The following is a 12919-nucleotide window of genomic DNA, read 5'->3' as shown; positions in this document are numbered from 1 at the left end:
GCATTCCAATTAGAGCTAAATATATATAGTATATTTCTAATCCAACTGCCAATCTCAACCACAACTGCTTCCGCCGAATTTTAGTTCCCTGATAGTGCGTACATCGGATTCGGATAGAAGCCCCAACCCCACAAGAAACTATGAGTAACGGAAGGAACTCGATGTGGATGCCTGAAGCAGACTGCAAAATGCTTTGCGTGATTTCTTTCATTTCGCTCGAGGAAATATCTTGTGAATGTGAATGTAAATGTAAATGTCCAGCATCGGTTATATATGTAAGTCTGCCGTCACATTCTATTTATACACTCTCTCTTATCAGCGGCTCGCCAGGGAAAGTCGGAACCCAGTTAGCTAATAAGTCGCAACGCAAAAGGAATGAATTTATCCGCATTTCAAGGCGAGAGCAAGCGATTCAAGAAATGTGGAGCGCACTTGATATTATACAAATTCGCACATAGCATAGTAGTTATACTCGTATGTATTGTATATATGAATATGAAACAAGTGAAATAAAAAGCATTCATTCATTAATGTAGGACTTGGCTCTAATTGGCTGGGCCTAAGCGGAAATCGTTTATCTGCAAGAAGTCGCTCTGGTCTATGGCCACTGGCTCTGCCTCTGCCACTGCCACTGGCTCTGGGTTGGTGTGGGTGAACTCCAATTAGCATTGCTTTGACCCATTTAAGCAGCTTCCGTCATAGGCGTTGGTATGAACAGCCAGGGGCACTTCTCTCGCTCTCGCTGTCGATGTCAGAGTGGCTTATCTCGGCGACAGTTCCGTTGCCGCTGTGTATCGGTATCCTAAGCTCTAAGCATGTGGGTGAAGGGTGGCTGTGGCGGTGCCTCTGGGCGGCCGGCAGCAGCTCTAGTAGTCGCAGCGAGATCAACAGGAAGTCGGATAGTGGGATTTGTTTTATATAAACCGTACATAATAGAAAACTATAGATATTATATGTATATAATAGCGATAACAAGGCAGAGGCAACAATCTAATGATGATTCTCGAAACTGCGCTCATCTACTAGAAACCTGGATCCCAATCCGTTTGCTGGGCCTCCATGTGCGTGGTGTAGCATTGGAGTATGTCGCCGGCCTGCGGCAGCACCTTGGCATCCCTTAAGCGCAGTCCACACTCAACGTCTTTTTTGATCGAATCCACTTCGTTCTTCAGATGACGCATCGACTCCAATTGTCCATCGTAGACAACTTCCCCGTCACGCACCAATCGGAACTTTTTGGCCTTCTTCAGTACGCCCTTGGTGCAGCGACACCCAGCCACGGGCACCTCTTTGCGTCCCTCGTTGATGTTGAAACTCTGCAGTACGTTGGCCTCTCCCAGAACTTCCTCCACCTCCACAGGTGGCAGCTTGCTGCTAAGTTGCTCCTTCAGATCGTCAATCAACCGATAGATTATATTGTAGATTCGCACATTCACATCTTTGGTGGCCTTGTTCTGGGGCGTCTCCACAGCAAAGGCGTAGATAATGGCATCGAATGCTTTGGCAAGCTCAAGGTCTCCCTCCGTTACGTTGCCCACGCCATAGTGCACAATGTCCAGGCGGCAGATCTCGTTGCTGCTGTAGGTCTCCAGCACATCCAGTATCGCCTCCACAGAGCCATGCACATCTCCCTTGATGATGACACTGACACGCGGCTTGCCTTCGTTCTCGTCCACCTGTTTGACCCGCTGGCCACCGCGCACGCGAAATCGTCCTGCTAGGCGACGGGCCTCGCGCGCTGCCCGATACGTGGCCTGATGCTCCTCATCCTTTTTTCGTATCTCCTCGCTGCTGGACTCGATCTTCTCCTGCTGAGCCTCGTGCTCGCGATACTTCAGCACTGCATGGGCTTTTTTCTGCAAGAATTTTCATGTTTCAAATATGTATAAAAGTGCAAACAACTTTTTTCAAGTACCTCCGTTTCCACCTCCAGTATAAGATCGCCAGCCAGTGGCAGCTCTCGCCAGCCAAGAATCTCCACTGGGGTACCAGGAGGCGCTTCAGTCAGAGGCTTTCCATTATGGTCGAACAGACCTCGAACCTTGGCATGCGCCAAGCCACTCAGCAGCACAGAACCTTTGCGTAGTGTGCCTCGGGACACTATGGCAGTGGAAAGCTTCCCACGTCGGGGGTCTGTTTTTGACTCCACCACAATTCCCTCGACCAGACCCGAGGGATCCGACTTCAGCCCCATGAGAGTAGCTTGTGTGCTGACTGCCTCGGCGAGCAGCTGCAAGTTGGTGCCCTTTAAAGCCGAAATGGGTATGACCTGGATATCGCCGCCGTGCTCCTCGAGTGCCAGACCCATTTGCGCCAGCTCTCGCTTGCTCTTTTCCTGAAAGACAAGCGACATTAGGAATCATTAATATGATAGATCCCCACTGACTTACAATATCCGCCTCGGGCTTATCGATCTTGTTGAGGGCCACGATTATGGGCACCTGCGCCTCCTTGGCCAGCTGGATGACTTCGCGTGTCTGCGCCATGACGCCATCCTCGGCGGCCACCACCAGCACTATGATGTCAGTGGCCACAGCACCGCGTGCTCTCATTGCACTAAAAGCTGCGTGGCCCGGAGTGTCGAGAAACGTGACCTGTTCGCCGTTCTCCAGAGTCACAGTAAAGGCACCGATGTGTTGGGTGATACCACCAGCCTCTCCAGCTGCCACATCTGCACCACGCAACGAGTCCAACAGCGTTGTCTTGCCGTGATCCACATGGCCCATGACAGTGACAACGGGGGGGCGAGGCTGTAGCAGCTCTGGCGGCGCAGGCGGCCTGGGCGTCACATCACGCTCCTTCTGATCGTCTTCGCAGGATGCTTCTGGTGTGGCCACCACGCGGGTCTTGGCTCCCAGCTTTTTAGCTATTTCTTGGATGATTTTGAGATCCGGCAGCTTGGCGGCGGGTTCGATGTTATCAGCGCCTTTTACGTACAACATGGCCTCCTGGACGTCATCTAGGGGAGAGTAAACTCTTTACAAATTGACTCACAAGATGGCTTAAGAGTCCACATACCGACTGGCCTTTGCAGCACCTTGGCCAACTGCGCCACGCTCATGTGCCTCCAGATTTCCGATCCACCAGACGGCAATCCATTCGCCGGCTGCGCTTTCTTCGGTGAATACTCTATAATTCGCGGGGATTTCTACATAAATTAGTGAGTCTATCCTCTTACAAAAGTTTATTCTTAAAGTACGCCATCAACGAATCAATTTTTCATTCATAACTTAATGTTTTTCCTCCACAACAAAAACAAATGTATTTATGTTTTCCAATTACTCTCAAACCTACCTTCTCTTCGGCTGTTTTCCGGCGTTTGAGGCGTGCGGCGTCCACATGAAATAACCGAAACGTTGCCGGTGCCTGTTTCCAATGGCTGAAGGATTGGCGGCAGTACAGTGCATTTGGTAGTCGATATAAACAGCTTATTCTTAACATTTTCTATGGTTTATTTATTTAATTTATTTATTTCTTCACACTTATTTTTTTCACATAACAGGTAAGTGTGACCGTTTTACAATAACAACAGCTGTTTTTAGGACAGTCTTCACTAAACTGTACGCTGCGCCACCTAGCGTCTTTTAGGTGCAAGCTGTAACAACAATTATATTTTACCGCACCATTTATTTTACGCTACACGTAATGAAATTTTGCGTCATACAGCACAAAAAGTGTACTTTAAAGAATATCATACCTGACGATTGGCGCTACATCGATAATCAATATCATCAATATCTGTATAGATTTTTTTCATAACTTACTGACAAAAATAAAGGAAAGAGGATTATAAACAAAACTTCCAGGAAGCATTTAGCGGTCCGGCACTTGGCGGCCACTTCACTTGCCACTACTTTCTTCCGACTATGATCTTATGTATGTCGTCTCGCAAGGAACACCAGGTGCAGCTCATAATCCCCGCATGGTAAGGCCACCATCAATATTTGCTTGTAACGAACTTTGGCGCACAGGAGAAGATCAGCGTTAAAATTGGCCTCCGCGATCCCCCCACTTGTATTTTGTGGTTAAAAGAGCAGCAGCTGCTGGCCCATTGGCACGGGGCAAGGCAACATGGCTATATATGCACGTCCGACCACAGCGAATAATGTGAGGCGCCTGGTCGATACAGAATCGTTTTGCGCTTTATCGGAGGAAGAAAGCTTTTCGCTGAGCAAACAGGACAAACCGACATCTATTTCGCTGAAATGGCGAATGATCGGATTGCTTTGACCTTGATCTGGAATCTCCCACAAAACGTGGATCGCATAATCGCAACGGATCGCTGCTGCTGCACAAATGGTTCCTGGATAGCTATATATTGCTCGGGTTCTCCAACGGCCAAGTGGTGGCCATTTCCACCCATCCCAAGGACGCATGCCAGGAGCTTTGGAAGGTGAGGAATCATACAAAAAACACTTCAACTAAATTGGCCTAATGCCCGACATTCGAGATCGTTGCGTCTCGTGGAGATGAAAGGTAAGTGAATGGCTTAATGGCTAATGATTAAAAATAATCAAGCCTCGTGAGTGAACGAAACTTCCTAAAGAATGTTACAAGTATGAAGATGAATGCTGAATACTGTACCACCCCTGTCTGCTTGAGTTAAATCCCTTGGTACACAAATTTAGCGATTTTATTTCGTAACTCTTGTGACTTAAATTCACGCAATTGCGACATGCTCACACGCACATTTTCGTTATCTTTTTCGATTCGTTCGTCGGTTCTTTCTGCACTTCTATTTCCCATGGTTTTATTCTTTTATAATTTTAAAGTATGCATCTTTAAGTTGTATGCTATCCATCCTAAGGCTTAACAGCATTCAGCTATTATTACAAGTTCTTGTTCTCCGGCCGTCGGGTCGCAAACACACAGAACATTGATTCCCAACCAACTTTTGGGAATAAGTAGAAACCCAGACCATTATTGTTTTGTATTGAAAGACATGATTGCTTGGGGTTTTCTGTTGTTTTTATTCACTTGTGTATTTCACCCGCTCTCACAGTTCATTTTACGTAGATTCTCAGTTCGTAAAAATTGTTGTATTGTATTTAATTAAGTATAATCTTCTGTCACCTGCTCTGCAACATTTTCTGTTTATCTCACATATGCTTAGGTCGTTCATGAATAAATAAGTTACATTGTTATTATCGTCTTCACTGTGTTTGCTTTTATTAAAAAAAGTCTTATCAACTACGACATCGTCGGGGAGTATGCTCAAAACCAAAAAACGAAAAACCAAAAACCAAAAATTAAAACATTAACAATATTGCCTGTGTGTTCAAAATCTGAAATCTCAAACTCAAAACTCTGCGCTGCGCTGTTGTTCTTTACTACTACTTGGAAAAATTATGGGAAAAATCAAGGGAAATGGGGAATTATAGTCGGATGTTAGCCAATGAGGGAGGGGTGTGTGCGTGGGAAGGTTAGATATCGTCGATGGTTCGTTCGCCTTGCTCTCAGCTAAAATAGTTACTTGTTGATCTACTCTCAGGTATATTGTACAGACCCCCATTTGCTACCTCTCTTCCCTGCTCCAAAACAAGTACAAGTGTGATGTGTGTGTGTGCTGTGTGTGTGTCTGTTTGCTCTCATTTATGTTATTGGCTTCCCTCTCATACGGCTCTCAGTTCGGTTAAGTGTATTATAAGTATTCAAAATAATCAAAAGATCTATTGCAAATCGGTTGTAATTAATAAATTCTCTAAAGGCCAAGCATGGGCTCATAGCAACCGTTGCTATTTCAAATTGCAAAGTGCTCTCTCTCTCGTGAGTTCTCTCTTCTGTGGTCTGTCATACGCTGTTGTTCTCCTACGATCGGGGACGGGGGGACGTTAACAAAGATATATATTCTCTCATATTTGCGGCCCTAAATATGTCCTTTTGCTCTCTTTACTCCTGATGTACATATTTCTCCCTTTCTCCTCTCCTCTCTCACTATCTCTTTCGTAATTCTCAATAGACGGTTACCGGTGCCGATGTCGATGTCACATTCTCTCTATCTCTCTTTAAAACAAACTAAATGGCAGGTTTTCTCCTCCGAGGGAGAAACAACACCTCAACTCGTCTTTTTGGGATCAGCCTGCGTGCCCTTTCCCTGTCCTTCCAACGCCTGCTGCTGCTGCTGCTGTTTCTCGATGTTGGCCAGAGCCGCCTCAGACATCTTCTTGTACTTGCCGGCTAGCTCGGGCAGCTCGTACGAAATGGCCTGGTCCAGCTTGGTGATTGGACAGCCGCGGAAGTAGGTGCACGTTTCCGTCAGTTTCTTGAACTCGTACAGCGGATTCAGGCGGAAGAAGTCGCGGTATACCTCCGGATCCGGCAGATCGTAGCGCGAGATGTTGGTCAGCGTGGAGAGACCCTCGTAGATGTGGTAGTTCTGCGGATGATCGATGATGTCGTCCGAGATGCGCTTCTTGTTGCCGAACAGTGTCTTGTGGTTGAAGTAGGTGTTCAGATAGCAGTCCACCATCTTGGCGTGATTGCGCACGCGCACCTGCAGAAGAGGAGGATGGATCGTTGACATGAATGTTGACCCACCGACTTATCGGAATGGCAGAGACTTACAGCAAATCGACGGGAACTGGCGATCTTGTGCTCGATGCGCTTGTCGATGGCCGTTCGTAGGTCACGCAGGAAGGCGCGCTCCTGGGCGAGCAGCAGGCGGGCCGGGGCGCCGTCCTGGTAGGGATGCGTCCACAGCGAGGTGGTGTACATGAGTGGCGGCTGGGCCGACGACATCAGCGGCGAGATGTTCCAAATGAGGGCGCCCTGCACGCGCAGCAGCTCCTCGGGATGGACGGTGTCCGCCTTGTTGAGGATGATGCGCGTCTGGTACTCGCGCCCCTTCAGCTGGTCGAGAATGGCCTCCGTCTCGGGGCCCACATCCAACTTGGCCGGGTCGTAGACCAGAAAGATGATGTCGGCGCGATCGATGAACCACTGGCAGGCATCGTTGAAGGGGAAGACGCGGGAGACCTGCTTGCGCACCTCTAGAATGCCGGGTATCTCGACGATGTTGACCTAAAAATGCAAGATGCAGATGCTTAAATTTAGTAATGCACTTTTGCTACTTCTACACTCATTTATTAATAACGAAATTAATGCAGAATGTGTGCTAAAAGCTATAAATTGTGTCTGGCAGATGGCCAGCCATGACTGCATGCAGATAGCTCCTCGCCAGCAGATTCCCCATCAACAGGGCAGCTGCCCTGCCAAGAGCTGTCTGGGAGACGACAAGTTAATGCGGCTGTCTGTCTTTCTGGGATCTTACCTTCTCGAGCAGCTTGCTCTTCATCTTCAGACCGCGCAGACGCTCCTCCAGACCCTGGCCGAACTTCTGCAGGCCGGAGAACGTGTAGTCGGCGGCCAGCTGAGTGCCGTCCAGAACCTCCGTCTCATTGCCCCACATCAGAATATTGAAGTAGGCCGGAGAGGGCTCGGCACCTAAGATGTGGATGCAAAGGTAATTCGTGTATCAATTGGTGTCTAATTTGATCTGATATTTGACCAGCGAACTTACCAGTTCTCAGCGAATTGGGGGTGTACTCGTTGTCGGTCAAATAGTTAAGGATCGAGGACTTGCCCCCGGACCAGGGACCCATGAACAGCACTAGCGGCTTGGAGAAGATCTCCGGATCGCTGAAGTGACGGTTGCTTAGGTCGCGGTACTTGTACAGCGTCTCCAGGGGCTTGATGGCGTTCTCATAGATGCGCTTGATGTCCTTCAGGATGATCTCGGCCACGTTATCGGTGGCCTTCTCGCGAGCGTTGAACTCCTCGTCCAGCAGCAGGAGCTCTGTGATGTGCTGACGGCTGCGGCGGTTCTCAGGGATGGTACCTTCCTGCAATTACAAGATTCTCCGCATGAGTCTACATAGCGGTACTGGACGTACTCCTAAAACCTACCCAGAGAAGCTCATCTTCAGGTTTTGTGTCATCCTCGTCGTCGTCAGCATCAGCAGGGGCAACATCTGCCTGGGGCTCATCCTGGGTCTCCTCAGACTCTACTGCATCCTGTTTGACGGCTTCTGGCTCCTGTGGAGCTGCGGCTTCCTCTTCTGCAGACTCCTCTTCAGCTGGAGCCTGCTCGACGGGCTTTTCTTCCTCCTTCTCCACTACTAACGGTTCCTTTTCTGCTTCTTGGGCAACTGGCTCTGGCTCTGGCTCTGGTTCCTGCTCTTTCACAGCCTCAACTTCTGGTTCTGGCTCTGGCTCTGGTTCGGCCTCCACCTGGACAGATTCCTCCTTGACGATTTCTTCTTCGATGGGGAATTCCTCGGCAGGACTTGGGGGAGCCTCAATGTCGATGACTGGAGCGGCATCAACCTCACGCTTGCTACGCTTCTTGACCTTTGCCTTGTCATCATCATCATCATCATCATCGTCGTCGTCGTCAGCCTGGCTATCATCGTCATCACGTTCGTTCGGCACTCCATCGCCATCGACATCGTTGTCGTGTTCATTCAAGATGCCGTCCCCATCCAGATCGTCGTCCTTGTCGTTGGGCACACCATCACCGTCCAGATCTTCATCCTCTGCAAGTGGAAAAACCAAAAAATTTCACTTTCATCGAGGCATAAGGGTAGTTATGTTCCTACCGGTATTCGCTTTGCCATCTCCATCCAAGTCCTCATCCTTTTCGTTCCTCACGCCGTCTCCATCGAGATCTTCGTCCTCTGAAAATCACAAAATGGCTATTAAGGGCTTTTATTGCAATGGAATAATATCCTACCATGATTCACTTTGCCATCGCCATCGATGTCCTCATCTTCATCATTCTGAACGCCGTCTCCATCGAGATCTTCGTCCTCTGCAGAGCATTGGGGATATTATAGCTGAGATTTTTCAATATCAATTCAATGAGGAACCTACCGTGGTTGACCGTGCCATCTCCATCCATATCCTCATCCTCGTCATTTGGCACACCATCGCCATCAAAGTCATTATCCTCTGAAAACAACCCAACGGAAAGGATAAATTAGAGACTGATTATGAACTGAGTATCGATATAAGCAAGAAAAGCTCCTGAAAAGCAAAAACCAGATCATTGGATGCCAAAATATCTAGAAATTAAAAAAGCTTTCAATTAATGCGGAACTACTTTGCACAAAGAATAAATTTATTGAGTGTTCAGGGATAGACCTACCGTGATTGGGAGTGCCATCGCCATCAAGATCATCATCCTCTGCAGGATACACATGGAAAGGAAAATCAATCAATAAATATAGCAGGGAAAATAGCAACTAACACTTACCGTGATTTACTGTGCCATCACCGTCAATGTCCTCGTCATCGGCGTTTCGAACACCATCGCCATCGATGTCCTCGTCCTTGGAGTTGGGCACACCATCGCCATCGATGTCGTCATCATCTTCGTTGGGCACACCGTCGCCATCCATATCATCATCATCCTCGTTCGGTATGCCATCGCCATCAATATCATCATCCTTATCGTTCGGTATACCATCCCCATCGATATCATCGTCCTCGTCATCTGGTATACCATCGCCATCAATATCGTTGGCGCTTATTGCGTCCTCTGTGGAATCCAATTCGACAGTTTCAATTTCAACAGTTTCTTTCTCATCAACCGCATCTATCCCACCATCATCGTCGTCATCGTCGTCGTCCCTACGGGGCTGATCGGATTGCAGTTCCCCAGAGCCATCTTTGACACCATCTAAAATGATCGCCGGTTGATTCGCAGGCCCTCTACGAGTATATTTTCCGCGGAAACTCACCTGTTTTCAATTCATTTATGGCTCTTTCAATGTAGGGTCGACATTCAGATTCGCTTGGTCCGACATCGGCATTGACAAACCCAACTGAAAGTCATCATCGGAAACATTACACGGGTCCGTGACAGGTTAATTTGTAATTTAAGTGGGTCCCGCAAGGAAACAGCCCTACGAAAGGCCCTATGCTATGCTATTTTGAGTGAAACAATGGCCGCACTTTCTCAGCTTTTTGTCAGCGCCGCGGCGAGGTCATTCTATCTGTTCAAACTTGACATTATTTATGGTACTATCCACAGACACACGGGCAAATGGACGCACACTTCGAACGAACGCTTCTGGTGGATTTATGAATGTTATTTTTAAAAGATGAGAACTCAAACATTCACGAGTACAATATTTCGCCAGTTTGTGGATGAGAGAATTTTCGGCACAATTTTGTTGGCTGCTCGCCCACTTTGGCCTTACTTCTTCATTTTTGTTTCTTTTGGCCACCTTACTGTCCGGCCTGCAGCTCCCCAGCTTTTGAGGAGGCGTACCATATGTACGGGAATATCAATTTTAATATGAATATGACTATAGTTTCGCTTTTGCTTATGCTTTTCTTTTCAGTAATGGAAGGTCGTGTCTGCCTAGAGACAGGCTCGTCAGAAGGTCGCATTGCTAATTACTTTCGCATTGGCTGGAAATTAGGACAAATGCTAATCGGACATGTCCCAGCGGATGTCGGCATGAGATCAGCTAATGGGCCCACGGAAGTCTCTAGGAATGGGCCATCAATGGCACATCAATCGTAGCCCAATTAATGTGCGATTTGGAAGACTTTTTGAATACGTTTTCAATGGGCAATATTTCTGTCAGCGGATAGTTCTTCAGATTTATTGCAAATACCGCGTGGGAATGAAGATATTCGAGCAATTTCGCATTCATTTCTATCCGCATTGATAGAATTATTTATACAAATTTCGGCCTGCCTGCATATTGTGTTTATGTTGCTGCAATCTATTCCGGCCCAACCCATCCCATCTTATAGAGTATATAGCATTTGCGCCATTTCCCCCATTTCTTTTCTGTGGTTTTTTGCAAAAACCTGAGCAAACCAAACAAAATATACAGAGACATTTCTAACACACAGACACACACACCCGGAGAGATATATATTGTATGAGTAGACAGATATGTACGTAGATAGAGAAGACCCGAGCGCACATAAAATAACTTAGAAATTCTAAATTTATAAATATTACAAACGATGACAACGAAGAGCAACCAAGCAGGCGATCGTTTGCGTCTTAACGAACAAATCAGCTCTAAAAAAAAAATAGAGCTAAATATTAGAATGTATCTGTATCTGTGCTCCTGCTTCAGCTGCTGCCACTAGTGGTTGGCCGGCCAAGTCAAGTGTACACAAGGCTATAGAAAATGTTCGATTGTATTTTCAAAGTGTCGTCCGCTGACGTTTGCAGACCCCAACACACACACACACACACACGGACACAACGCACAAACTCAGAGAAATATTTTTAAATATATATACAACATATTTTCATATATACTCGTATTTTTTCACAATTTTCCTTTTTCTTGGCTTTTTGTGATAAAATTGCATAATGCTTGGCTGCGTGAATTTTCTGTCAAGGGGAAAAACTTTAAGTGCTGCTGCTGGGCCTTTGCCCTTCGCCTTACATAAGTGGAAGGGGGGCCGGAAGAGGAGAAGGTGGAGGCGGATGAGTACTCACCATGATCGGAGACGGCGAGTAACGTTAGTCCCAGCAGGAACCAAATTGTTAGCCGCCCCATAATAATCTTTGCAACAAATTATCCTCGAGTTTCCAGCGCGGTTACAAGTTTAGCCACGTCATAAATTCTCCTTTTTTTCTTCGCAACTTTCCCGTAATTATGAACAATTAGGAAAAATTAGTATTAACACTGCTCGTATTCTGCATGTATATGCGCTCGTTTAAATGCACTAGATGAAAGAGTGAAGAATTCAAAAACCAAAGATTATTTGAGACCGCACCAGAGAACCGATAGATAGTTCTTATAGATATTTATGTAGGGGTAGTATGTATGGGATATGTGTGGGAATGGGAATGGTTTTCTGGTTCTGGTTCTTGTGTTCATATATAGCACTCGCTATAGATGTTTAATTAGGCTCGCACAAATTTTGTCACAGTTTTAGAGGTCTGCCCATTTTGCACTTATTCGTATTTCTTTTCTTTAAATATTTCTTTCACTTTTGCAGATCGATTTTTATTATTTATTCTAGAATTTATTGAATTGTTTTATTCGCGGTGCCGTTAGCAAATTTAAACCAACAATCATCGGCTGGGTAATCCTTAGTGTCCCTTTCGACGATTGTTAGCCAAATAATTTTGCTTATTTCTGGCGGTTGTCGTGGTCGAAGTCGTCGTATTCGTCGTCTGTGCACGTCGTGTGCGTGTCGTTTTTTGAACGGGCCGCCTCGAATTTGGGACCCAACACACATCTATTTTCTGTTTTCTGTTCCCCAACGCAAATTCTGAAAGAAGGAAATTTCGCTGTGCCTGCCTGCCGTACACGAGTATACGAGACGATCTCTCCCGGTCCAAAACCAATTCGTAACTCAACATGCATATACCATGAATTTACCTTGTGACCGCGAAAATTATTCGATTTTGATATTTTTGTAGCACGAATTTTTGTCAAAAGCACACATAGTGAGTGAGAGAGTGAGTTTTTCTCTGGTCTCTGGTCTGTGGTCTCTGATCTCTTTTCATTTTTCTATTTTCTTTCATCATCACGCCGGGTGGCGCTCTCTTCTCGATGGCTGTTCGGTTCGGATATGTTCTGCCCGGTGATGTTTTTCGGGTCTTATGATAAACCCAAGACGGATTAAGTGCCTAAATAAAGGAAAAGGAATGAATCTATGCGGTCTAGAATCAAAGGAATGCTTTTCCATCTAGAAGTTTGATTTGAAAAAGGATTTTACTTTCTCAGTTTATTGCTTTTGGATGAATGTTTAATTATAGACAATGCGGTGCTCATTTCGCATTCGACTATTACTCAGAGCAACTAAATTTGAGCTAAATGTTATCCGCATACACTTTTTGGTAGGAGGCAGCTTGAGCAGCATTTTGGGGCAGAGCCAGAGCTCTAGGCGATTTGTTTCGTGTCAAAAATGTTTAAAATTCACTCTCTCTCTC

At 46.4% G+C, this 12919-nt stretch overlaps 2 protein-coding genes across 5 annotated transcripts; both read right to left on the bottom strand.

The window, feature by feature from the left end:
* Positions 1-895: 895 nt before the first annotated feature.
* On the bottom strand, positions 896-3522 carry LOC108156880 (translation initiation factor IF-2, mitochondrial). The gene is made up of 5 exons (XM_017288612.2): positions 3295-3522; positions 3019-3148; positions 2391-2959; positions 1916-2335; positions 896-1856 (listed from the first exon to the last, which is right to left on the bottom strand). Exons 1-5 carry the CDS (start codon positions 3439-3441, stop codon positions 1023-1025), a joined length of 2100 nt encoding a protein of 699 aa, XP_017144101.2. The 5' UTR covers positions 3442-3522; the 3' UTR covers positions 896-1022.
* A 1424-nt stretch (positions 3523-4946) lies between these two features.
* LOC108156879 (sarcalumenin) lies at positions 4947-12349 on the bottom strand. Of its 4 annotated transcripts, XM_017288611.2 has the most exons (14): positions 12294-12349; positions 11474-11703; positions 9741-9824; positions 9605-9679; positions 9254-9538; positions 9146-9184; positions 8872-8949; positions 8732-8809; positions 8598-8675; positions 7906-8534; positions 7520-7841; positions 7271-7443; positions 6565-7020; positions 4947-6493 (listed from the first exon to the last, which is right to left on the bottom strand). In XM_017288611.2, the coding sequence occupies exons 2-14, from the start codon at positions 11532-11534 to the stop codon at positions 6056-6058; spliced, it is 2796 nt and encodes a 931-aa protein (XP_017144100.2). In that variant the 5' UTR covers positions 11535-11703; positions 12294-12349; the 3' UTR covers positions 4947-6055. The 4 variants fall into 4 exon arrangements, with proteins under 4 accessions (XP_017144100.2, XP_017144098.2, XP_017144099.2 ...); XM_017288609.2 differs by having other exon boundaries at positions 9254-9679; XM_017288610.2 differs by lacking the exon at positions 12294-12349 and adding an exon at positions 12054-12180 and having other exon boundaries at positions 9254-9679.
* Positions 12350-12919: the final 570 nt, after the last annotated feature.

Source organism: Drosophila miranda, chromosome 2 (assembly GCF_003369915.1).
Source record: "Drosophila miranda strain MSH22 chromosome 2, D.miranda_PacBio2.1, whole genome shotgun sequence".
NCBI lineage: Eukaryota > Metazoa > Arthropoda > Insecta > Diptera > Drosophilidae > Drosophila > Drosophila miranda.
Note: the sequence above shows the minus strand (reverse complement) of the source record. Positions and strands in the feature narration are given on the sequence as shown.

Excerpts from the sequence above, each read along its gene's own strand:
- LOC108156879 (XM_017288609.2), bottom strand. The coding sequence starts at position 11,534 with ATGGGGCGGCTAACAATTTGGTTCCTGCTGGGACTAACGTTACTCGCC. Across the intron at positions 8,535-8,597 it reads AGATGGCAAAGCGAATACCG|AGGATGAAGATCTGGACGGT; the intron begins GTAGGAACATAA and ends TTCCACTTGCAG. Across the intron at positions 7,842-7,905 it reads CTGAAGATGAGCTTCTCTGG|GAAGGTACCATCCCTGAGAA; the intron begins GTAGGTTTTAGG and ends TTGTAATTGCAG.
- LOC108156880 (XM_017288612.2), bottom strand. The coding sequence starts at position 3,441 with ATGTTAAGAATAAGCTGTTTATATCGACTACCAAATGCACTGTACTGC. Across the intron at positions 2,336-2,390 it reads ATAAGCCCGAGGCGGATATT|GAAAAGAGCAAGCGAGAGCT; the intron begins GTAAGTCAGTGG and ends CTTGTCTTTCAG. Across the intron at positions 1,857-1,915 it reads TACTGGAGGTGGAAACGGAG|AAAAAAGCCCATGCAGTGCT; the intron begins GTACTTGAAAAA and ends AAATTCTTGCAG.